The 26152-nt window shown below is 54.0% G+C and overlaps 1 protein-coding gene and 1 pseudogene across 1 annotated transcript; one reads left to right on the forward strand and one right to left on the reverse strand.

Moving 5' to 3' along the window:
- Positions 1-2216: 2216 nt before the first annotated feature.
- On the forward strand, positions 2217-13788 carry LOC124247547 (galectin-9-like). Its single transcript, XM_046676934.1, has 9 exons — positions 2217-2252; positions 4569-4660; positions 5610-5808; positions 6642-6752; positions 9699-9739; positions 10894-10987; positions 11445-11533; positions 11670-11832; positions 13642-13788. The coding sequence occupies exons 1-9, from the start codon at positions 2217-2219 to the stop codon at positions 13786-13788; spliced, it is 972 nt and encodes a 323-aa protein (XP_046532890.1).
- Positions 13789-16377: 2589 nt separating this feature from the next.
- LOC124247223 (nitric oxide synthase, inducible-like) lies at positions 16378-25816 on the reverse strand (annotated as a pseudogene).
- Positions 25817-26152: the final 336 nt, after the last annotated feature.

The following is a 26152-nucleotide window of genomic DNA, read 5'->3' on the forward strand; positions in this document are numbered from 1 at the left end:
TGTCTGGGGCTTTGAATAACAGAGATCTGAGAGGGAACTTTCCCAAGGGCTGCCTCTCACTTCCTTTAGCCCAGAGCAAGGGGATCATGGTGACCCCACAGTGATGCCAATCTGCTGAGGTCAACTGTGCCCTGGCACAGTGTCTTGAAGATGCCTCCCTACTGTCTTAATTAGAAAAATCACTGGCCTTGGGTTTGACTGTCAGACCTCCCTACAGGGTAGGGGCAGAGGACCCTGGGGCTCTCCGTTTTGGGCTGAACTCACTGTGACTCGCCTCCAAGGTCCATGGTGACAGCAAAGTGCTGATTTGCTCCAACTTCTGCTGTCCCTGTGTCTCCCTGGGCTCTGGGAGTTTGTTGCTTTTTTAAAAGAACTTTATTGAGATGTTATATATGCAGAGTAAAATGCACAGATTCTAATTTGCTGGCTGAGCTTTTACGTACGTAAACAGTTGTGTGACCACCATCCAGATCAAGCTCAGAACACTTCCAGCCCCAGAAGTTTCCTCGGGCCCCTGCAAGGGAAATCGTCATTCTGACCTGTGAGCACAGCATGTACTCACGTGTTTCTGGCTTTTCTGCTCAACCGTGAGATTCATTGATGTTGTTTCCTGTGTCCGTGGCTCCTTTTGATTGCTGAGGGTATTCCATTGTGCGAATACTACAATTTGCTTCCCCTTTCACCTGGTGGTGAGCATTTGTGTTTTTTCCAGTTTGGGCCTATGGTGAGTCAAGCTGCTGTGAACACACATGTGCGTCTTTACCTCTCTTGGGTAAACGTCTAGCCGGGACATAGGAGAAGTAGATATTTGACTTTGATACAATCTGCCAAGAAGTTTCCAAAGTTATGTTATTTTACACTCCAACCTGGCAGTGAATGGGAGTTCCAGTTGTTCTATATGCCAATCAATGATGACATTGTTCCTGGTGTCCCAAAGAACTTCCCTTCCTTTCCCTCTTTTCTTCTCCAACTGTGCTGTCTGCCCCTTAAATCCTTTCAAACTCTGGTGGATGCAGGAATATAGTGGGGATGGAGGGTGAGCAAGGGGACTCGTGGCCTCAGTCTATAGAAGTGTCTCAAAGAAGTCTGTCTTTGCAAATTCTGGGACATCAAGCCAGGTGCCATGAGGAAGAGGGGTGTAGACAGATGTTCGGCCTAGGGTTTCCTTCTACCCACCGGGGCCTGAATGACCCTGAACTGCTTCCCTTGGCTTGACCCCTGGGGCTCTGCCTAGCACATTACAAGGAGCTGCTTGACTTCACCCTCCCCCTCCCCACTGCCTGACCCAGCCTATCCTGCTCGACGCTCTCACGCAATCCCGTCCCTGAACCAGGTGCTAGAGCCAATGAAGGACAGTTTATTTAATATGTCTCCCCCACCCCCATGTCACTTGGAATGTTCTCTTATGTCCAAGACTTCTCCTGTCTCTCCATTCTGAAGCCCAGAAAAAACAGAGAAGAAAAGAAAAGAAGGAGATAAACTCGTAGAGAGATGCTCAGAAGCTCCCAGGGCACCACAATACTCCTGGGCGACAATCTCCATTATGATGTTTTCTCTTTGCAAACATTTCTTTCTACATGATTATGTTTTTGTACAAGAAATAAAATCTTAAAAGGGAGAAATACTTTTCTGAGACCCTAAGTATCCTCCTATAGCTCAGGCTGCCACTAGTGAGCTGTGTGACCTTGAGCATGGCCCTTAGACTCTTTGAGCTTCAATTTACTGTGTGCCAGATGGGAATCACCAGGCCTTCCCACCACCACCACCACCCTGGGCACAGGCATGTGCAGCCCCACAGGCCCTGTCAAGTAGCCCCACTGCTTTCTGGACACTGACAGAGCATCCTCAGGAGACAGTTACATACTAATGGGCAGTATCATCTAGAAACTCAGTCATGTCAGTGTGGTCAGGCAGTTTGAACCTCTATGACCAGATATGAGTCAGTCTCACGGGGGCATCACAGGAGGGGGGAGGAGGAAGGGTCAGTGGGGTGGGCAATGTCCACTTCCCTCTCCCCGGGTCCCACCATCACCTCACCTTCCCCGGGACTCTACCCTTCTCTCTCTCTCTAGATCCACCTCCTCTTGCTTCTGGCTCCTCCCCATTGAATAACTGCCAAATCGTATTAGTATCTATGTCTTTGCAAAGTCCTCCCCAGTGCAGATGACTGGCCGGCTGGTGTGAAAAGCAGCGGTGGCCACAGAGGTGGCGGAGAGATGGCCAGCAGCACACAGCCCCCCTACCTGAACCCAGTGAGTGCCGGGCTGTGGGCATGGGGTAGAGCTGGCCCGGGGGAAGCAGCTCTGGGGCTCTGAGGAAACAAATCTTGGGAGGCAGGGGGCAGGGGAGGGGGGCATCCTAAAGAGAACACAAGAAGGGCAGGAATACCAGATGGGGCGATCCTGACACAGCCTCTCCTCCACACTGCTCTCCCCTGTGCCTCTCAGGACTGGAGGGTGATGAGCACCAGGACTCCTGCGTGTGACAAAGGGTTTCTCAGCTCCCTCTGGGGGTCTGATCCTACTGCTGGTGGAGGGGGTAGAAGACAGGCGTGAGTAGTGATGAGAAGAGCGATGTTTTGTTTGCATGAAGGGCAGTAAACAGGACTTCTGGGGAGGGTGACAACCCAGCACGACAGTCGAGGGAACTTACGTTGGTGTTGGCCTTCCTGGGTTCAGACACCGACTAGCTGGATGACCTCAGGCAAGTTCCTTTGACCTCTGTGGGCCTCAGTTTCCATGTCTGTAGAATGGGGTGACCCTGTCCCCCTCCCAGGGTTGGGGTGAGGATGAAGGGAGGCAGCATCTCTAGAGTGCCTGCACATGCCCGACACACGGGGCTTAGGAAGGGCTCAGTGTTAGCAGGAGTCTGGGCACAGCAGGGAAGGCCCCCGAGGAGATGGTGCTCCCTGAGGGGAGGTCACGAGGCCAGGGCTGGTCCAGGGTGCCCGCAGAGGGGCCGTCTTGGGAGTGAGAGGAAAGGGGCTGTCCCTGCAGTGTGGGCACAGAGGGCAGCCTTTTGCACTTTGTGCCACCTGTGTGGAGGCCCTGTCTGCAGGCAGCCTCATTTCAACCCCGTGAGGCTTGTCATCCCTGTGTCACACAGCGAAGAACTGCAGCTCAGAGAGGATGGGGCCACTGGAGACAGGTCCCGATGGTAAGAGGCAGAGAAGGAAGGTGACTTGATTTACCCCAGTGGAGGGAGGTGCCCACAGAGAGCGTTAATGGGGAAGGTAGGAAGGCAGCAGGGCCTCTGGGGCAGAACATGTCCCCCTGGGCGTGTTCTCCATCAGTTGGGGATCCTGGAGCCCTGGCCAGGCCCTGCCACTGTATCATTCTGGTGACTGGTTTTTACTTTCCAGTCCTTGGATTCAAAAGCCAGGTTTTTCAAATCAGAAGGACAGTCCTCCGGTGGGCAACAGAGAGCTCAGACAGGGCTTTGGAGTCCGGACAGGAAAGGGGACTGGTGTGGTCCCCATGGGCACCAGGAGCTCCCTGGGGACCCGCTGACCTCCAGCAGCAGGGACCATGCTGCTGCCTCCAAAGTGCAGCGGGAAGGGCAGGCGGCCAGCTGTTCTGCTCAGTCCCAGCTCCCCAGAGGGCCTGGACGAGGCTGCGACCACAGACAGAACAGGACTCCCTGTTTGGTCTGGGGAAGTGCTCAGTGAGCCAGGAGCCAGGATGCCAGCTGTGTGGCTTTGGGCAAGTTACCACACTTTTCTGTGCCTCGGTCTCCTCATCTGTGAAGGTGGCACTAACAATGGCCTGGGTTGTTGTGAGGATAACGAGGTAATGCAGACAGGGAAGTTCGCCACCAGAAGGGCCTCGGGACCTCTGGGCAGCAGCGCCCTCTGGCGGTAAGCCTCGCACTGCCTCCTGTAGGTGAGCCCCCTCTGCCAGGCGGGCTGGGCGCCCTCTGGTGACACTGGGCCTCCAGAAGGAGGCTGCCCACCCTCTGGCCTGTAGGGCCTGACTCTGCTGTCTGTACTTCTGGATAGGAAGGGAAGGAAAACATTCTCAGGCTCCAGGCACGGCCAGAGGAGAGAGCAGTTCTGAGCTGGCACAGGGATGAAGTCACCCTGATACCAACAGCAGCTGCTGTCAGGGCTTTCCAGGTGGCTCCTCATCTAATCCTCCCAAGACCACAGCCAGGCTGGGGCTCTGGTGCCGCCGTCCCACGGAGGGAAGTGGGTGCAGACAGGTCAGTGACCGCCCAACAGCAGAGCTGCCAGCACAGGAGCTGGAGGCGAGCCCAGGCCTGTGGACCATACAACCAGCACAAAAACCACCCTCCTGTGCCATACAGAGCAAGAGTGAGTGTTGTTGCCTGCCGAGATCCCTGCCTCACACACACTCACACGCAGGCAAACACACTCAGACACACACGCGCACACACTCTCACACATATACACTCACACACTGGTCCAAATTCCATAGCAGCCTAGTGGCCAGGCTTAAAACAACACAAATTTGTTGTCTCAGTTCTAGAGGTCAGAAATCTAAACTCAAAGTGTCAGCAAGCCTGTTCCCTCCGGAGGCTTCAGTGGAGAATCTGTCTTTTCTCTGCAGGTCGCCCCCTTCTCTGCGACAATCCAAGGGGGTCTCCAGGAGGGACTTCAGATCACTGTCCGTGGAACTGTTTTAGCCTCCAGTGGAACCAGGTACCTGGAACTGTGGTTTCTCTGCAGCCTCGCCCGTTAGCAAACCATGGTGCCTGTCAGCTCAGGATGGTTCACCCAGCACCCTCCAAGCTGCCTGCACCTGGACATGCCGGATGAGTATGACCTGGCCCTTGCCAACACTGAATGGCATGACTGCCATCTGCCAATAGCGTGCTGGCACCATTAACATAGAGTCCCCGTAGACATAGGGATGATGGGAGCTCTCAGCCTAAGGAGAGAAGCAGGCAAGCCCAGAGGCAGGTGATCATGTTACAGGGTTGAACTCTGCACACTATGACCCGGACGTGCAAGATCTCCCTTCCTCTGTTTCCCGTAACTGCCCTGGTCTACCTCAGAACCACCATTTGGCTAAAGTTGAAATATTTAAATTTGCCATTAAATGTAATTTGATAAAGTTCTCACACCTGGAGTTTCACATTTGTTCTACGCCTCCTATTTTATCTCATTTTATTTCATTTTTATTTTATTTTTTGGTATGTCTCCCTTTTTAGACCTTGTCTTTGTTGGTATAGTTCCATCAATTTCACATGTGCTTTAAGTTTGTTCTCTTCTTTCCCAATTGAGCAGACGTGGGCCGGCCTCCAACCAGTGTCCACCTGGTGCTGAAGGCTCTTCTAGGCACGTTTCCCGACTTCCATCTTTGACACAAATTTATAATTAGTTTCCAAGACCTATGCTTCCTCTATCTGGTATCAACACTTTACCCTCTTTCTACTTATTTTTAAAAAGTCACACTGTAAATGCAAAATGCAATAATTGCACAAAAATACACTAAGTGGTAATTAGGTGAACAGAAAAGATGATGACAGACTGAGGATCACTGGTCGCATGCAAGTTCCCAGACAGACGCCAATCGAAGGTGAGGCCCCCCGTTCCCGCCACTGGCGTAAACCAGGCTACAGGTGACTCTCTGATTTCCCTCGTCTAGGTTTGCTGTGAACTTTCAGACTGGCCGCAGTGACGATGACATTGCCTTCCACTTCAACCCTCAATTTGAAGAAGGCGGCTATTTGGTCTGCAACACGAAGGAGAAAGGACGCTGGGGGCAGGAGGAGAAGACGCACCTGCCCTTTCAGAGGAGGAGCCCTTTTGAGCTCAGCTTCCTGGTGCTGAGCTCATGTTTCCAGGTGAGCAGGAGCTCTCCTCCCCTCCCTCCCGCTGCCTGTCCCCTCAGCGCCAACAGGCCTGGGGAAGAGCCTTGAAATATTCACACCCATTGAGATCTGGCTGATTAGACAGATGACAGGACCATTTCCTTTAAGGGTGTTACTGATGGCTGCAGGCTCCGTTTGCACCTTCACCTGCATCTAAAGGTGCCCCTGTTGCTTCTTTTCCTCAGGGAATAAGAACCAGACAAGTCACCATGGGCTTTTTTGGCCTCCTGGGTCTTTAAAGTCCAAATTCATTCTGTTCCTCTGCTGTATTTGTTGATCCATCCAGGTCCCTGAGAACATCATTTTTTGGCAATATTGTTGCAGCCTTTCTCTAGGTTCTAGTAATGCCTTAGTTTTGCAAGGGGTTGCAAATTGCTTTTTCAACAGAGTCCTGTCTCTGGGCTTAGGAATATGGGTGGCAGTGTGTATATCCGTATGCACACATCTCTGTGAAGGTGCGTGTTCCCATCCCCTCCATGTGCAGCCTGAGGTCGCCTCTCCTCTGTTCCCTATGAACATTTTTACACGTATTTAAATAACACCCAGGTGAGCTATGATTAGACGCACAAACCTACTGCAATAAACGAACAACCATAAAAACTAAAAAGCCAACAACGAAAGCAAGGCAGAGATTGAGTTTGGATCACAGGCATGTTCCTGTAACTGACATACCTCTGAAGCCTGGTGCCCCTGACCTACAAGAAATGGATGGTCTTAGTTTCTAGAAGCAGGGGTCCCGGAGGCCCAGGTGTGCTCCCCGCCCGGGCCTGGGACCCCTCTCCTGAAACACGTGCTTGTCTTGGCAGGTGATGTTGAACGGGAGCCCCTTTGTGCGGTACCCACACCGTGTGCCCTTCCACCGCGTGGACACCCTCTCTGTCACCGGCACTGTGCAGCTGTCCTCCATCAGCTTCCAGGTCAGATGGTCCACCTGGCACCTGTCCCAGGGGCTCAGGGTGGACTCAGTCTAGCTGTGTCTAGGCCCTGTTGGGTGAGCCCAAACCCCATGTGTGACTCTGGGGATAAACCTCCAGCTCCCGTGTCCCATCCTTCTTGTGTCACTGTCTTTGTCTGGAACGCCTGTCTCCATCTCCCAGACTTCTAAGCCACTCCTCTCTGTCACTCTCTATTTCCACCTGGGTTAGGAAGCCGTGTGGGTCCAGAAAGAACCAGGGTCTAGGAATCAAACTGAATCCAGCTCAGATTCCAGCTCTGCCGTCCTCACTGGCTGTGGGATCTTAGACTAGCGACTTGGCCTCTCGCAGCCTGTTTCCTCATCTGTGGAAGGGGCATAGTTGCTGCTGCCCCACGAGTTTTTGTGTGAGTTCACAGAGCAATAAATGTCAGAGGTTGTGAAATGGACCACATGGGACTACACCAGGGTCTGCTTGACCTTCTCTGTGTTTTAAAAGTTTTGCACGTGTTGCCAACATCTAAAAGGTCAGAGAAGTTTTGCAAGATGAGAAAGTTCTCGAGCTGGATGGTGGTGGTGTTTACACAACAATGTGACTGCACTGTAAACTTAAAATTGGTTAAGATGGTACATTTGACGTATGTTTTACCACAATTTTTTTTAAAAAATCAAGAAATATCACATGCAAATCTTGATTTCTGGACTTTCCGTGAAATTATGAGGACTGGGGTGTGCTGGGCCCACATTCCTGCAGGGCCCAGGAGGCTGGATTGGACACGTTGTTACCACTTTCGATATTTCCATTCGCTCCTGAGATGGGGACAACACAGAGAAGCCCTCAGCAAATATCAGCTCCTCTCTCTTTGGTCCTCATCTCTCATATTCCTCATATTCAACTGTTTCCTCTACAGGGGTGAGAGAGAGAGATGGAGAGAGAGAGAGAGAGGAGAATGAGAGAAAGAGAAAGGTGCATATATATATATAGAGAGAGGGGGGACCATCCTGCTGTCACCCACGGGAGCCTAATGATCCCCACTGCCCCTCCACGCGGTCCTGAAAACCCTCCCCACCCCACACCTGCCTGGCTCTCTCCTTCTGGCCTCCGTCCGTGCCTTTCCGCTCTTCTTTGGCTTCATTAATGCTTCTCTTCACCCCGTGGTGCCTTTTACTTTAACAGAACACCCGCACAGCCCTGTCCCGCCTTCTCCACGAGGCAGTTCTCCCAGGCTGCCCATTTCCCACACAAGCCCAACAGGCACAAACCCCAAGTGAGTTAAACAAGAAACGTCCGGGAAGTGGAGCAGTTAGCAGGAAGGACAGAGGGTCCCAGGGGCTGGTTCCAGCCAGCAGGCCAGCCAGGGCCTAGGGCCCCGCCAAAGGGTCCCTGTCTCCCTCCGCCAGGCACCCAGAGCTGGGACCCAGGAGTCGTCCTGGTTCTTCCCTCCCTCCCCTAACCTCTCTCCAGGGCACCAACGCCTCTCCCTCCTGAAACCACTGCCCTGGTCCAGGCCCCCGACCCCACATCACGAGGACCGTGGTCTAGCTCCCCCCTCCCCCCACACCCTCCCACTGCAGCAGTGCCCTTCCTGTAAGCAAATCTGGTCACATCCTCTCTCTGCTTAGAAATCCTGAAGGCCCCAAGTCGTTCCAAACAAAGGCAAACTCCCCAGCAGGATGTGCAGCATCCTCCCCAGTCTTGCCCCGGCGCACCTTCCAGCCTCAGCCCTCCCCTATGATGCTCACGCAGCTTCCACTGCTCACTCACGGCTCACTGGGGCCACCAGATTTTCCACATGCTGTCCCGGGGCTGAAAGCACCCTAAGCTACCTCACCTGGAGCCAACCCCTGAAGGCCCTTCAATGCTCTGCTTAAATGTCACTCCTCTGGGACGTCTTCCCTGAATGGGGAATCGCTGGATGCCCTGCCGCCCCGCCCCTCATGTCCCAGTGGACAATGTATATCTCTGTGCAGTGCCAGTCACCACATCCCAGTATAACTATGCTTACGTGTCTGTCCTCATCACTCCATCCGCTCCTTCCCTCTGCCCCTGAGCCTTGCAGGCTGGGACTGTGGTTTGTTCAGTGTGTATCCCCAGCATCTTGCACAGTGCCGGGCACACAGGAGGCACCAGTATGTGAATGTGGAATGTGGTTTGCATGGGCAGTAGAAGAGGAAACCAGTCAGGGCAAGAAGATCAGTCAGCTGTGGGGCACAGGGTCCAGGACAGGAAGGGGAGCAGGGCCCGGCCCCTCCTTAGGCTCCTGGAGTAGTGGGAGCGGGGGAAGGGGTGTCTGTCCACCCAGCCTTCCTGTGGTCCATCACAGTCCAGCTCGGGCACTTGCCTCCTGCCTCCTGCCACACTGGCTGCAGGACTGATGGGGCTCCTGGGAGCCCTTGCAGGGCAGTCCGACTTGGGCCTGGGCCTGGGGAGGACAGGGTGGGTGGACACAACCAGGCAGAACTGGGAACCATTTTGGACGTTATTGCTTGCTCCCTGGACGAGCTTGGGCAAGTCGCTTAACCCTTCTGAGCCTCATTTCCTCGCTAGTGGAACAGGAGCTAAGCTTGCCTCCCTCGGAGAGCACTGGAGCCCGAGCCTCATACACAACAGGCCCTCAGTAAATGCCAGTTTTCACCTTCTGGGAGAAATGTGGCCCTGGAAGCAATGGGAGTTCAGGGAAGCTGGCTGGGCTGCATCAGACAGGTCCTCCTCTCCCTCTAGAGGCTCCAATGGGGATGCTCTGGTCCTCCAACCCTGGCCCCACCCCCTTCCTAAGCACTGTGAACCTGGGATGGTGGGGAAATCCAGGCCACAGGCTCAGGAAGGCTGATGGGAGCAGGAAGGAGGCGAGGGCCAGTCAGGGGGTCATTTCTGACCACATTTTTGCCGTGGTCTCACCCTTGTGTGGCACCGATGTAAACCGCCATTTTGATTTCCTCATCCCTTCAGACTCCAGGGATCAGGCCGGCCAATCCTGCTCCCATTTCCAGTCTGTTGTTCTCTCTTCAGAGCCTCTTCATTTTGGTTCTTCCTGTGGATTAAAAGGTGGAGGCAGGACAGGCATCAGGTCCTCCCTGTCCATAAGGAGGGTGGTCGACCCCCTGACCATCTGTCTGGCTGAGTGCTGGGGAGAGGAAGTTGGGGGTGGACCCTGATGAATTGGGAAACACCCAGAAGTCACTTCTTGGCTCAGTCCTCTGCCACTGCGGCAGCCACAGAAGACCGAGGCCCCACCTTCCATCCCTCCTGCCAAGTGAGGCTGTGCTGGAGAAACTCCACTGAGAAGAAAGACAGGCCAGGGGCCACAGTGCAGCCATATTTCTTCTCCAGAGGAAACCTTTGCCCCAACTTCCTGCCCTGAGAGAAGAAACACCCCTTTCTTCCAATTTAGGGGGTCTGTTCGGGGTCATAGGGCTGGTTACTCCCTCAGGATTAACTCACATCAGAGGATTGTGTTATGTGGTGCCCTCTGGGGGCAGGTGGTGGTCTCCATGCTGGTAAGGGCTGCTTAAAACCTGGTTTTCTTTCTTCCAGAAGCAATCAATGATTAACTCAAAGCTAAACGCCACTGAACAGATGTCACCAGTAAGTCTGAAAGCTCTGGTCAGCTCACAGCACCACAGCATCCCCCTTACCCAAGGGCTGAATTCTCTGGTCCCAGATTCAGGGAGAAGGCAGTGTAGCAGGGCACGGGGGACATTGGGGAAGGGCCCTCTGCTCAGGCGACAGAGAGTGAAACTCTCCTGAGGACAGCAGAGTCTGCCCCAGGCTGGACTCACCCAGTCGCCCCAGAGGTAGGTCCCCTAGGTACCAGCAGGAAATTGGCTCCTTCTGTCACTGAGAGAGAGTGCAATGGTCCAGCATGTGGAGAGGAGGCCCTGCATCCCGAGGACGAGCCGCAGGATGTCACTGTTGCTCACAGGATGGAGCTGCTGCTCCTCCTCCTGCCAGTGCACATCAGACGGGAGGCCTGGAGTCAGTGGGGCTGCCCTGGGTGGAGGGGCAGGTGACTGTGATGGGGTCCAGGACATGGCAGGGAGTCCCGCAAGGCTGACATGAGAAGGAAGTGATGGAGAATCCAAGGGCTGAAGCCTCACAACCTCAGTGTCACATTGGAGCATCCCCTTTCGACTGTGTGGGGCCCGTGTGTGTGTCACTCCCACACTGAAGTTCCTGGTCTCTTTTCAACAGAATCCCACACCCCTCCTATGGGCCATCCCAACCCAGCCTACACAACTGTGTTCCCAGGAGGGGTGGAGGTTTTGTCTCTGTTGGGCAGGGTGGGAGGCGAGGGGCAGTGCCAGCAGTGAAGCAGTCCTCTAGGAAGCTGAGGTTCCTAAAAACACCCAAGTAAACAAGAAGACTGTTAACAGGAGCTTCACATTTAAAATTGTCCCTTCATATGAACACACTATATGGCCTTCCCTTTCAGCCCAAGTGTCCTTTTGTGTCCGGCCAAAGGTATTTTCATGACAGTTTAAGCTCATTCATTTGAGAAAGGGTGGAAAGTTTTCATCTGGCATTTACCGAATCAAGTAAAGATGTCATGGAGTTCTTTCCTAAAAATATGTTACTCACAGGCATGGTTGTCAAACTCAGTTGACCGTCCAAATTTATGGAAATTGGCACAAGGTGTGCCTGCCGTGGCGGCTGCTCTGGCTGCCACTGGCTGACCTGGTCCTCTTCTCCCGACAGCTGATGCCTTTCTTCACCAGCATCCCGGGTGGCCTGTACCCCTCCAAGAGCATTGTCGTGTCAGGCACCGTCCTGCACAGCGCTCAGTCGTAAGCCAGGGCTCGTGGGGAGGAGAGACAGCCCAGGGTCATTCTGGCCATCACCCTGGCTCTGGGCAGGCGGGGGAGGGGCAGAGACCTAGAGCTCAGTGGTCAGAGGAGGTCCATGTGAGCTACCCACCCCCAGGTTCCACATCAACCTGCGCTCTGGGAGTGACGTCGCCTTCCACCTGAAACCCCTTTTCAAAGAGAAAACCGTGGTCCTCAACACACAGATCGATGGCTCTTGGGGACATGTGGAGAAAACTCTATCTGGAAAAATGCCCTTCATCCGAGGCCGGAGCTTCTCGGTAAGCTGCCCCAGCCTGCAGCTCAGAGGGGCTCTCATGGGGCAAATGGAGCACGGGTGGGGGTGTCTGGGGGCCCCTCGAATGAGATGGGAGCTGATGCCTCTGCGGTGAGGGCTGCGTACAGAAGAGAAAGTGTTCAACCACTTGTTGTTATTATTTTACTATTACTGTCCCACTGTCCCACATCTGCTCTTTACAGATGAGGAAACAGACTCACAAGTGCGGGTTACTGGCCTGAGGTCACACAGCGATAAGTGCCAGGTGGAGCCCCAGAATGAGGTGTCCTCCCTTTATTCACCCATTCATTCGTTCCATTCACTCACTCATTCATTCCACAATCATTTCAGCTACTCTCTCAGGGCCCACTTTGTGCAGGAAGCACCCCAGGGGCTGGGGGTACAGCATGGAGCAGACAGACGAGGTCCTGCCCCACGGAGTCTGCAGTTTAGGAGGCAGAGGAAGCAGGAAAGAAATGCACGGCCAGACCCTTGCTGATAAGAACAGGTGCTCTGCAGAAAGCAAACAGAATAGAGGGATAGAGTGAGCCCCGGGGCAGGGGCCACGCTGCCTTAGATGAGGACAGCTCTCCGAGGAGGCCACCGTGCCATTGAGACCCCAGTTGTAGAAGGAGCTGCCTGGCAAAGAACTGCGAGTGCGTTGGGGTGGGCAGTGGAGGGAGCAGCTGTTACTGCGGGGGCGGAGTCCTGGGTGTGGCCTGTCTGGGACCAGGCGACTGGGGCTCCCAGGTGAACAGTGAGGACAGAGAGGTGTGGGTGGGGCGTCTGAGGCCCGGCTCACACAGAGCAGGTGTTCTCAGCCCCGACCACACAGTCAAATCCCCAGGAGCTTAAAGAAGGAAAATCAATGCCTGGGCCTGCCTGAGCCATTGAGGGGGTGACGCTGGACCTCTCAATCTTTAAATATGCCTTGATACTCTCCACCCAGGGTTGAATGACAGATGTGGGCTGTGAGGGCTATGGAAAGGAGTTTGGATTTTAATACAGTGTTTTGGTGTGTTTCAAGCCAGAGGGTGATACACTTTGATTTCCAAATAGCTGTGTGAGTGTGAGCAAGATACTTAACTGCTCTGTGTCTTAGTTTCCTCATCTAAGAAATGAGCTAATAGTAACATCAATCTCATAGAGAAGTAAGAATGAAATTAAATTGTGTTTGTGACACACTTAGCATCATGCCTGGTGAGCAGGAAGTATGCAAGTGTCAGTCATCGAGATGGGGATGATGACATTTTCACAGACGTGCTCCGAGGGGCTCCTGGAGAAAGTTTGGGGTGAAAAGACAGGTTAGGAGGCTGGCGTTGCAGGAGTGCAGGCACAGAGCCCTCCTGTGCACCGGGTTCTAGGGATGTGGACTGACAAGCCAGCATTCCTGCCCTGGAGGCTCAGGGTCCAGCTGGAGAATGAGGATGGGGTGGGGACATGGCCTGAGGGGGCACCTGACTCGACTAGGAGGGTATTAGGAGGTGGGGAAGGGAGGGAGGGCTCGCCTTCCTGCAGGGAGGGGGGAGAATCCTGAAGGGGGATGCGCAGTCATCTGTGTGGGCATGGGGTGCAGAGTTGGGAGCACAAGAGGAAGGGCATTCTGGGCGGTGGGAACAGAATATGCAGAAGCACGGGGGCAGGAGAGCCCGGGGCACGTTGAGTGAAGAATGAATCCTTCAGCGGGGTAGAAGGCAGGTGTGGGGCCTGCTCGATTAAGATGTAAGGAAGGCAGGAGGGAGGGAGACAGAAGCCTGCATTTAGGTCTGAGGACTTTAAAAGTTGGTGCAAATGACGTGGCCACTGTGTCCAGGTGTGGATCACATGTGAAGCCCGTTGCCTCAGGGTAGACGTGGATGGTAAGCACCTGTGTGATTACAACCACCGCCTGAGGAACCTGCACGCCATCAACGTCCTCGAAGTGGCTGGTGACATCAAGCTGACTCGTTTGCAGACATAGGAGGGATCCCTGGCCTGGGGTCGAGGGCTGGGGCACGTTGCTCTCTGGATCTGCTCATCACCTCCACCTTCCCCGTCCCTGCCCCAGCCCCAGCCCTCCCCAGCCTGCCGAGGTCTCTTTTCTGGGGAGACCATGCCCTTGTCTGGTCCTGCTGAGATTGCAGACAGCCAAGAGTGCCAAGGCAGCTGGCTGGGACCACCTTCCTTGGTCGGGGCAGGACCTGGGGTTCCAGCTGCCCCAAATCCCCCCTCCGAGGAGAGGGGTGGTCCACACAGGCTGCAGCCCCAGGTTCAGTTCCCTCGGCAGAAAGGGAGGGTGCTGGGCCTTCCCAAGCGCCTGGCCCAGGCCTACACCCCATCTGCCTCTCAGCTGCATCCCCAGCCCAGTCAGCTCCAGTCAGTCCCAGGCCAGCTGCTCTTCACTCCCCAGGGGAGGTGGTCTCCTCAGCCCCTCCCTGTCTCCCAGCTTCAGCCTCTCCTGCACCTGCACCAGCCCTTCGCCCACTCCAGGAACGCTCCCTGATGACACCCCACTGGTTTCCTCCAACTGATGGGACCCCTCTCAGCAGGGGGCTCTCCCCTCCCCACGTCCTTCAAAGAAATAAAGAAAAAGGCTTGTTAGCACACATACGGGCTGGTTGTGGTTTATTAAATGTGCTTGGAGACATTTGGAGTCTGGAATTGGGGAGACCCTGGCTGACGGATTGAGAGAGTGAGTATGTTCTCATTTTGATCAGGGGCTGGGGGGGTCCTGTTATCAACACCTGCTCCCCGTGGGTCCCCCACAAACCCACAAGGCTGTGGGAGAAAGCAGGCTGGGCTCAGGCCTCTTGGGCAGGACTCTGTGACGCAGGAAACTTGGGAACAGAAGTGAACCCAGGAAATAGCCCCGAGATGGGCCAAGGGCTGGGCCAGAGACCATGGGGTCTGAGGCAGGGCTGGGAGGCCAGATGGCAGGGCCAGCTCATCAGAACCCCTTGTCCTAGTGGGAGGAGGCAGCAGGTGGGGTCAGGAGAAGCTGACTCGGAAGAAAAGCCTGTTTATGGGGTTCTGCTGTGGGCCCCTTGGCCTTAGTATTTGGGGTGTGTTGGGGAAAGTGGCTCCGTGTGTGGGGTTCTGCCCGCCGCTGAGCCAGTGCAGGGGGCCCGGGTCTGTGCCCACATGATGCCAACACGTCCTGCCACCTCCATCAAGAGTCTAGCGCCTCGGGAACCAGGGTGGGGCTCAAAGCGTAGTCCTCAGCCCAGCAGCAGCAGCACCTGGGAGCTTGTTAGAAAGGCAGCAGCTCGGGCCCGGGGCAGACCTGCTGGGTCAGAGTCTGCACTGTAACGAGAGCCCAGGGGGTTTGCATACACGTAGGAGGGTGAGAGGCAAGAGGCTAGGTGACCACGTTCTTGACCTTGTCCTGGATGCCCTGCTGGACACTGGAGGCTGGCATGTCCCTCTCTCCACACCCCCACCCCCCTACCATCTGAGTAGGAGCGGGGAGGGGAGAAGTGGGCATGGAGCCAATGAAGCAGAGACCAAAGCCAGGCTGGGGCCAGATTTGTGCAGACCCCACTGAGCCCCTGGCTGAGTTCCTTCCTCGTTCTCACTGGAGAAGGAAACCTGGCTCAGCCCCTGAGAAGCCTTCCCCAGGGAAGATGTGTGTCCTTCACTCTCTGTCCAGTCCTTGACACACAGCCCGACCTCACCTGCTTTCTCACCCAGACGCCAAATCCTTGTTGGCTACACCCACGTGCCACAGGCGGCCCCCAGAGCAAAGTACAGTGACTTTCTAAGTCGGGGTGTGGTCCAGGCCTTCACTAGAGAACTGGCATCCCGTGCAATGGCACCTGCCACAGCCCCAAGGGAGAGGCCTCCTGGGGGAGGTGAGCTCAGGCCCTGCAGGCGAGCCTGTGCTCCCTCAGCCCATCCAGGCTCTCAGATGTGCGCACAACTCCATGTGCTGCCCCTGTACCTGGGGGCCATTTCAGAGTAGCAGTGTGGCCAAGCTGGTACGACCCATTGTGGGGGATATTTGTCCAGGCTGTGGCACCACCGGTGCCCACTCCTACATAATTTAGGGCTGCTTTCCCTATAAAACAACTGCTCACACACACACACACACACACACACACACACTGTGGTTAAAATACAATGCATTTCACATAAATATCTTCATCAAGGAGTCATACAAGGAAGGTCCAAGTGCCTGTCAGGAGCAGACTTGGGTTTGCTTTTCTTAAATACAGACTCGTAAATAACTGTACTTGGGGCAGCTAATACAGAGTGGTACGACAGCTGCCTGGTGGTCACTCCAAGAGGTGCAATCAGAAACCGGTTCCATCTGCTCCCACTCGATGTGCCTGGCATTGCAGATTGTCTCCAAGGGACCAGGGAGACCCAACTCTCCATTATCCAGGGACGGGTGGACTCAAGACAGACAGGAGGTTCCACTCAGTCCAGGCAACGACTTGGTATGTGGTCAAGAAAAGGGTTGGGGGGAAGGAGATGGGGGAATAAGATGTGAGGCTGGGGATAATTTCCCTCCATCTCCGCAGGCTGTAATCCAGAGTTGGCTCCGTCACTGAATTCTGTGGCAGCAGCTTTAACTTTTCCCTGGGGCTGATGGCGCTCTGGGATGGCTGGGCTGCCCTGTGGCCCCATCCTTTCTCAGCTTGTAGGGAACTGTGGCACCAAAGATGTCTTCATGGTAGCGCTTCTGGCTCTTTACAGGGAAACAGAGACCAGGGTGTCAGCTCTGCTGCTCCAGCCACCTCTCGTTCATCAGGTCCAGGCTGGGACGAGCCCCTGGGGTTCCCCACTTCCCTGTCACACGTACACCCCTGAGCCATTGCCTTCCCACTGCCGAGCCTAGATCATGTGGGATCTAAACTGGGCTCTTTCCCTCCCATCGGCGCCTGCTGTGATGTGGACGTCTAAGCGTCTCCCCAAGCTTATGATGGACAGCAAGGCCTGCCTAGAGCTTGTCCCTCCAGAGACTCCAGGAAATGTGGCTCTGAGATAAATGCATTTGGGAGATGCTGCGTACTTGCTACCACCTTGAAGTGTCACGATGCACAGAGTATGTTAGAGGCTCTGAGAAGTCTTGTCATACAGCAAGGCATTTGCCTCTGTTGAACTAAATAACAGACCAGGATGCACAGTCAGGCCTCTCACTGCCCGGCCAGCCCTGACCTCCAGCCACCTGTAGGATTCCTTTGGGGTCCAGGACTGTTCTGAGCCCGACTCTCGAGTCCTAGCTCCCTGGCCCGTGTCCTTGACCTCCATCCCTAGTCCACACGCCAGCTGCTGTGCCTTAAGCTGGAAAAAATGGCCCCTGCCCAGCTCCTCACTCAGACTCAGATTAGCAGCCACCAGCTGCTTCAGGTTGTGGGTCGCGTCCCAGGCAATGCGCACATCCCCACAGACATAGATGTGGCCTTGCTCCTCATGGAGTACGTGAGGCACCTCGCCAGCCAGCTGCTGGCGCAGCATGTCTTGAACGTAGACCTGAAACCAGAGGAGATGGTGGGTGCCGGCCCCTGCCGCTGGGTGAAAAGCTTGCAGTCGGGCCTGCTGGCCATGGGGAGGTGGGCAGGGGCATGATGGGCTGCACCCTCAGGAGCAGAGTGAGCACCCTCCCAGCCAGGACCTTGCACAGGGACCAGTATTGGGATGCGGAGGTGCACTGACACCCTGACTGGCAAGGGCTGGGCTGGGACTGTGGTGATGGACGGTCACAAGGAGCTGACCATCCAGTGGGGCTCCTGGATTGATTCAGAATTCACCATGCTTCAAAGAGGCATCACTCGAGCCATTTCCCCTGCCCAGTGAGGCCCAGGTACCCACCCCCCATAGAAGGGAGCCTCTCGGGGCCGACTGTCCCTGGGAACCCCACTGTCATTCAGAGCAGGGCACAGAGCCCTGGGCTCCCCATTACACAGAAGCCCAGAAGTCCATCGGCGACTCTCTGCTCTTGTTCCACACAAGATGCCAGTGACCTCAGCAATAGGCGTGGAGCAGTGGATCTGTGAGGAGCTCTGATGGGGCAAATTCACAAGGAATGAGCCAAGAATCAGTCCCAACTCCCCAGGCTCACACGGCAAAGTGCCCCCTGGGGCAGTAGAGCCCACAGGCCGTGGTGGGAGCAGCAGCTGTCCTCCAGCCTTGCTGTGCTTGAGCGTGAAGCTGGCCTGGACCAGCTCTCCCTGGGTAGTCACATATCCTGGGAGGAGGACCTTCATGGGGCTGGGCACTGGGATGAACCCACTATGTGCCCCTGACTGGATCCTGAACGTCTCAGGCCCTGTCTCTTCTCCTGGAAGAGTGAACGTAATAACTACCCGCCTCCCTTTAGAGCTGAGGAGATGAAGGCTCAGAGGTGTGAGGGGCGTGTGGGGAGCCAGGCATCCCCCATAGTCTGAGCTTTGAAGGCTCCCCCACTACCCCAGCAGCTGCTGCCTTTACCTTGGGCTGGCCAGGCGGGTGAGGACAAGCTGTGTGCACCTCATGCAGCACCCCTTTCCGGGCCATTTCCAGCATCTCCTCCTGATAGAGGTGGTCCTCATCTGGGTGGCTGCACCCGAACATCAGGGTCATGGGGCCACCTTGGAGCCCTGCAAGACCCAGCGGGGTGCAGTTACCGGGTGGCCACCAAGGGCAGGTCCCGGCTCAAGGCCTGAGGAGCTGGGGCCTCAACCTGAAATCTCATTTCATCCCCCTAAGCATCCAATGTAGTACTTTCCCACTTTACAGATGAGGAACCTGAGGCCCAGGGTGTTCAGATCACTTGTCCACACAGGCTGAGGCAAAGTTGGGAGAGGGGCCAGTGACTGTTTGTTGGGTGGTGGCACAACTCTCCCACAGCTCCAGTCCTGCTCCCAGGCGGGTGCTGGTCAACAGGTGCCCCCTTCCCACCTCCAAGGAGCCCTCCAGCTGTACCTCTCTTCTCGGCATCATGGAGCCACTGCAGTCAGAAACTGCAGAAGTAGGCGATGCCCATGCTAGGCCCGATGAGGGTGCAAGGATGGGAGTGGTCCTCAGGGAGCTAGAAGCCACCGTCACTGAGGGGGACAGAAAGAGAGAGGCCCCAGTCCTCAGGCACTGTCGACTGATGCACACACAGGAGAAGGACTGAGGACCTGGGGGTGTGGTTAGGGGTCATAGTGGTGGGGGGATGGAGACAATGAGCTCAAATAATTTTTCTCAACTCCTGCAGGCTGCTTCATTCCCCTGTCTAGAGACACCGTCACTTCACCATAGGGACCCTTTGAGAAAAAGCTGGGCCTCATTGTTCCCTGGGCTCCACCACCACTGGCATCTCTGTCCATGCCCCTGCTAGAGACTTGGCCATACTCTATAGCAGGAGATAGAATGGAGAGGCCCAGTGTGAGCCCAGTGCCTTCTCATGGGCTAAGGGGCCCAGAATGGCACCTAAACCCCAGATCTCTCCCTTTCAACCCAGAAGTCCCACGGCCTAGTGACTCCACATTGGACAAACCAGAGGGGGACTTACCTCCGCACAAAGCAGCTCACGGGGTCAAGCAGCTTCAGGCTACAGAACCATGTGCTGCAGATGCCCTGGTGCAGGGGGGCCCTGTCCATCGGCAGGGATAGGACAGATCTGACAACATCACCCCCTAGCGCCCGTGCGGCACCTGTCCCAGCAGCTCCTGCCACACTGACTTGCCTCCTCCAACAGCCCACTCAGGAGCTCTGCCGGCTTTAAGGAGGGGCTGTTTTCCTCCTGGTTCTGAGATCCACCCTCTATACACCCAGAGCTGGTAATGGCTGGAAGGGACCAGAGAGTCTGAAAACCTCTCCTTCGGCCACTTCAGAAACTGGGTCTCAGAGGGAAAATGACCTGTACAAGGTCACTCAGGCAGCAGTGGAGTCAGGTCACAGCTCGGCTTCCCCGACTCCTACTCCAGTGCTCCCTCCAAGAGTTTCTCTGGGACTCGCCCAGCCTGGCACTCAGCTCCAATGACAGTAGCATAAAGTGGTCCCACAGGGTGGCCACAGTCATTGCCTCAGAGTGTCTCTATGAGTATAGCCCTTGCTGGTAGGAGGCCTGGATGGTGGACAACGTGCTGAGCATTCAGTTGCTCTGAAATGTCTCTGTCTCCTCGAGTGTCCCCTCCTGGGCTTGTGGAAGCTCCATCTTTCTCTGGGTTACATTCCATTCCCAACGGCCCAGCAATATAGGGGACCTCCACCCAACTTGAGAAGTCCCTTTGGTTTTCCTCTGGATGGAATCTTGCTCTCAAAGCATGTGCCTGCCTGTCCTCTTTTGATCTGATGATGGAGACTTGGTCTGGGCTGATGGTCTCCGGCAAAGCAATTAGGCCTCTGCCCAGTTTTTAGAAACTGTGTGACTGTGCTGCTCCCAGCACAGAGGGCTCTGAGGTGTGGGCCAGCTCCCAGCTTTCCAACCCAGGCAACGCTCAGTTATGGAGGGCACAGCCAGGGGCACGGTTCATCCAGCGGAGGAGCCCGCCCTAATTGACAAGGTTTGGACCTTCCAGCCTATGTGAGCCCATCCCTCATCCTCTGCCCTCACAGCCCCTGCGCTCCTCTTCCTAGCACCCACATAATAAGAGTCATCTATTTCCATGCTCTCTCTTCATTGTCCCCTCTAGATGGGAAGCTCCATGAAGCAGAGGCAACATGCGCTGTTTCCACCATGGTGCCAAGCACAGAGACCTGTGAAATACATCACTGCTGAGTGAGTGAGTGAGGGAGTCAATGAACAATCCAGACAGGATCATCCCTGTTTTTGGCTGGAATGTCAGGAAGATGAAGACTCATTGGGCTCCCACTAAGAAACAAGCCTGGAGCTTAGGAAGTTTTAGAAGATGGATGGTTTAGATGAATGGATAAATGGACATAGTGACAGATGAGTAGTTGAATGAATAAATTAATGGGAGAATGCATTAACTCACCTGCTGCTTTCTAGGCCCAAGTCTTTGCGAAAGGTGCTGAATATCATTATTACTATCATCTTCCTAGCTAATTCGATCCCACTAAATCGTCCTCACAGTAGTATGACAGCAGAGTGAAGCAGGATGGTTAAGAACTTGGACTCAGCAGTCAGACAACTTGGGTTTGAATCTCACTTATTACCTGCTAATAGTGTGGCTTTACGCAGGTGGCTTAACCTCTTTGTGCCTCAGTTTCCTCACCTGTAAAATGCACACAGCCCCATCTCACATGGTTACCGATAATACACATACAAAAGGGTTAGCTCAGCGCCTGGTTCATAGTAATCCCCCCCTCACACCTCCTCCTTCTGTGAACAGCAAAGGTGAGTGTTTAACACATGAGGAGACAAAAGCTCAGAGATGTTGGAGAGCTGTCTGTAAATAGCAGAGTTGAACGGCCCCAGAGCCTCTGCCCCAGCCTTACCTCAGGTGTGGTACGGGAGCACAGCTATGGTGAGGTGGACCTCTGTGGGTGTGCGGTCCCTGGAGGAGCTGATGGAGTAGCACCGGGGTTTCAGAATATAGAGATGGAAGGGGAGGAAGCCAGCAGACACCCGCAGGGACGGGGAACTCTTCCAGGACGTCCAGGAATGTGGGGCTGTTGGTGAACTTCCACTTGTTGTACTCCGAGGGCTGAAAGCCAAGAGCAGTGTGAGCCACTCAGGGTTCCTGCCCCACACTGAGGGAAGAGGCTGTCACAATCCGGTATTAATTCATTGCTTTATTCATTCCCTCCCTCAACAAACACTTGGAAGTTCCAGGCGCTGTCCAGGGTGCTGAGTTGACAAAGCTGGAAATGGAACCATTCAGGTATTGGGGGAACTCAGGCCAGCGAGTAGCATTTACTGAACTCGTGTGCTCGGAACTTCACTGTCAGCCACTTGTGGGCAGGAGTCAGATCTTTACTATAATCTAATTTGGGGCTGGGCTTTGAAATCATACAGAACTGGGTTCAAAGTTTGACTGGATTCGAACTGTGGGACCTGGCCCCAATTACTTAATCTTTGTCACATGAGGATAGTATAACCTACCTTCAGGGGATGCTGTGAGAATTAAATTAGAAATTGTGTGCCAAGTTAATACACTGTACCCACAGGATAATGGCAGTGGAGGTGCCTGGAATCAGCATAATTAGCTATGAAGGTGATAGTAATAACGATATTCAGCACCTTTTGCAAAGACTTGGGCCTAGAAAGCGGCAGGTGAGTTAATGCATTCTCCCATTAATTTATTCATTCAACTACTCATCTGTCACTATGTCCATTTATCCATTCATCTAAACCATCCATCTTCTAACACTTCCTGAGCTCCAGGCTTGTTCCAGGCTTGGGGAATACAAGACAGACGAGAAATAGCAGCTCTCCTTTGCTAGCTAATTTCCGAAGAAGCACTTCAGTTGTGTCCTACAGACACTCAGAAAAATTCAGTTCAGTCAATGCAACTGTGTCCTAGAGATGGGATGAGAGAAGATGCCTGACGTCTCACCAGCCTTGGACAGTCTCACTTTGGAAAGCTGGGGTGGATCCCCATCAGAGCTTAAAGAACAGCTCTGAGCTCTGGCTCCCCCAACTCTGGAACCCTGTCCCTGCCTCACCGGCCAGCCCTGACCTTCACCTGACACGGGGTCTCCAGCCTCTGGTCTTGGCCTCTGGGCCAGCTTTCAGAGCAGCAGCTGGTTTGGGGGAGTTGTGATGTCCAGGAAGTAGGTGAGGGCCTGGCTGAGAGCAGGGAGGCAGCCACTTGTCCTTGACCCAGTAGCTGCCTGGATACAGATGGAAGAAATCGGAATGGAAAATGAAGCCCCACTGAGGCCTCTGGAGCAGACACTGTCCTCCTTCCAGCTGCAGGGGAGAGAAGACCCTGAAGTCCTGGCTCCATCAACATCAAAAGGGCTCATGTGCCTGGCTCATGTTCAGAAAAGTGGTGCCCAGAGATAGGACTGCCAGGGAAGGGTGATCAGCAGCCCTCCAAGTTGACACGATCCTGCAAAACTAATCATGCACCAGAGTCCTGTCCCTCTCTGACCCAGATCTGAACTTTAGCAGGACTCCCACTGGTGAACTACAGACTCACAGTGACTAAATCCACCAAACACCGATGTATGCCACAGAGGCCAGGTGTCCATTCAGAGAAGAGCCCATGACTGCAGGCCCCTGGGGTGCCACACCCAGAGGTGCTGGGTGAGCAGCAAAGCAGCGCAAAGTGAGGGGGCAAGTCGCAAGGAGTCTCCAGAGGCAGTTTACAGGGTGGTCACAGTGTGGACACTGGAGCCAGGAGATGTGGTTTCAAACTCTGGCTCTCCACTTACTAGCTGGTGACTGAACCCTCTGAGCCCTGGTCCCATCTCTGTGAATGAACATGATCACAAAACCTGTCTCTCTGGGCTTGTACGAGCATTGTCTGAAATACTACATGTGTAATGGTACTGTGTCTGGTAAACAGGTGCTCCATAAATGGTAAAAATATTAGTATTATGTTATTTCATCTAGAAAGAAGGCCTGATGAGCCACATCTGTCTCCCTACAGTCGTAATGACTCCCTGTCCCCTTGTCCCCGAGTTTCAGGCTCTCTCATTTTCTCCTGGACAGTGGGGATCAATGCCAGACTCTGCTTCTCTGACCGTCACTTTCCTATTGTGGCCACTCTCTTTAGGGGGGCACAGTCTTTGGAGGTGTTATTATCACTGAGGACACCAAGGCCAGAGAGCTAGTCCTCTGGGCTGGGAGGCCCGTGATCGTTGATTTCGTTAGTTCTCCTCTCCTGGGGCCAGTCACCCCCGTGCTATGCTCCCCACACAGACTGAGAGCCTCCCCTCGGCACAGGAAGAGGGTGCTCTGGACCCTCCCTAGGACAGCATCTGTCCCCGGGGAGGATGGCCAGGAGGAGCCACACTCGCCTGTCACCTGTGACCTGCCCCTGCCCATTGCCCAGGGAAGTTGGGGGCAAATGAGACCCTTCATGGTGAAACAGAATGAAATTAGATGGCATGAAAATGCACTGAGGTTATAAACTCTGGGATCCGAGGAGACCCTCAGGGTGTGTTAGCCCCCTTCTCTGACCCTCTGGACACATGTGCATTAGCCTGTGGGACGTGGATGTTCCTCCACCCCTGCAGTTATTTGGTGCCAGGAATTGTGACGGTTGCATGTGTATCCACTCATTTGTTCTTCACAACAACCCCACAAGCAAGGCTCTGTTACCTCTATTTTACAGACAAGGGAAGAAATCCTGAGATGGTTGACTCCTGTGCCCAAGGTCACAGCTAGTGAGTGGTGGGTCAGGGACTTGAACCTTCAGAGCTCACCCTTTTTACACTGTTTCCACATTTCTCTATTATGTCACCAAGCAAGCTGCACACACAGGTCTATTGTGGGGACTAAGAGACGATGCATGTAAAATGCTGGCATATACTAATTACCTAACAAACACCAGCCGCTACTATTATTATTATAATAATACTGATTATGAATATTGCTGCTTGTCTGCCTCCTGTTCTAGGTAATGTGCTGTCTGAGCTTCACTGAGTTTCCTTCCCCGGATAGTTTAAATCCCTCTCCTCAGGCCGAGACCTGCCCTGCCGGGCTCTGCTAATGGGAGCTCAGCTGGAGGGAGGAGCGGGAAGGGGCTGGGGGCCAAGCCAGGGGGAAGCCTGCCACCCTGCCCTGCCAGGGTCCCTTCTCTGCCCCAACTAGGGATCCTCGTGTCCTTCCCCTTCCAAGCCAAGCCTCCTCCCTCCTTCCCCTTTCCTCCAAAGAAGTGTTCAGTTTCCATTCCTGATGGAGAAGGAGTGACTCAGGCAGCAGCCCCTGTGGACAAAGGGCAGGCCTGGGTGCAGGTGGGGCTCATCACTGGGTCTCAGGGAGTCAGTCCCAGGAAGCCTGGCTGCCCTTTGATTGGCCCTGTCCACAACGTGGGTACCAGAGCCCTTGTGAGCCTTTGCCAAGCAGAGGCTAAGAGAAGGAGCGTGAGAGTTGGAGCAGGGCCTTCTCTAAGGCAGCGGGATGATTCTTCTGTTGGAGCATGTTGTCCGCATGCCGATGCTCCCCCTTGAATTCCCAGGCCAGTGGGAGAGTCAGCCCGGGCCTGGAGGTGGTCCGGTCCAGGCTGGAAGACGATTCGGCGACCTCATGTTGCATGGTCTCTCCTGGGTGACATATGGCATCTCTCCATCCTCACCATCTCTCCTGCTGACATACAGAAGGGCCGGTTCTGTGCTTTTTTTTTTTTTAATTTTGAAATACACATGGGATTGAGCTCCTTGGGCCTATCTCAGGCTATTTCTTAGAAATTTGAGGTGGACTTCACAGTGAAAAGCATAGCACCCACATGTATAGAATGGTGAGTTTGACAAGTACATACATGCAAATAGCCCCTTCTCTTATTGAGATAGAGATCGTTTCTATCACCCCAGAAAGATCCCTCTGGCCGCTTCACAGGCCACCCCTACTCCTCCAGTGGCAACCAGTCTGATGTCCTTTGTCACAGATTTCTTGTGTCTGTTCTAGAACTTCCTATGAACGGAAGCATTCAGTGTGCACATTTTGTGTCTGCCTTCTTTTTCTCAGCAGAACATTTTTGAGACTTCTCTCTCTTGTTCATCAGCGGTTTGTTCTTTTATTACCGCATGGTGTTCTGTTGTATGACCGCACTAGGATTGTTCATCCATCTGCTTTCCGTTGGACACTTGGGCTATTTATGTGTAAAGCTGCGAAGAAATTCTTGCACAGGTCTTTGTGTGGACATATGAGTTTATTTACTTTGAGTAAATACCTAGGGGTGGATTTTCTAGGTTATAAGGAAGGCATGCTTAACTTTACGAGAAAGTACCAGAACAATTTGCAATGTGGGTCACCGTTGTGGTGTGGTTTACCACTCTCCCCAGCAGTTAGTGAAGGTTGCAGTTGCTCCATACTCTTGCTAACATTTGGTGTTGTCAGTCTTTATAACTGTAGCGATTTTAGCCAGGTGATGAACAGGAGTTTTTAATCTGATGAAATCTATGTTACCTTTTTTTTCCTTCATGGTTGTGGGGTTTTGGGTGCTGTCCAAGAAGGCCTTGCCCATCCTCAGGATACAGGTAGCCTCCTCTATTTCTTTCCTAAAGGCTGTATAGTTTTAGGTTTTACATTTCCATCTATGATCCATTTCTAGGTTATTTTCTGTGTGTGCTGAGGTATGGATCAAAGTTCGCTGTTTTCCATGTACGTAACGAGAGTGTGTAGCACCAGTTGTTAAGAAGGGTTTCCTTTGCACATTGAGTTGCTTTGGTGTCTTTGTTGAAAATCAATTGACCAAATAAGTGTGGGTCTATTTCAGGACTCTCTATTCTGTCTGACCAAATTGTCTATCTTCACAGCAATACCTTACCATCCTGCTTAGCGTAGCATTAGAGTAAGTCAT

Source organism: Equus quagga, chromosome 11 (assembly GCF_021613505.1).
Source record: "Equus quagga isolate Etosha38 chromosome 11, UCLA_HA_Equagga_1.0, whole genome shotgun sequence".
Taxonomy (NCBI): domain Eukaryota; kingdom Metazoa; phylum Chordata; class Mammalia; order Perissodactyla; family Equidae; genus Equus; species Equus quagga.

Excerpts from the sequence above, each read along its gene's own strand:
- LOC124247547 (XM_046676934.1), top strand. The coding sequence starts at position 2,217 with ATGGCCAGCAGCACACAGCCCCCCTACCTGAACCCA. Across the intron at positions 5,809-6,641 it reads TGCTGAGCTCATGTTTCCAG|GTGATGTTGAACGGGAGCCC; the intron begins GTGAGCAGGAGC and ends TTGTCTTGGCAG. Across the intron at positions 6,753-9,698 it reads TGTCCTCCATCAGCTTCCAG|ACTCCAGGGATCAGGCCGGC; the intron begins GTCAGATGGTCC and ends TCATCCCTTCAG.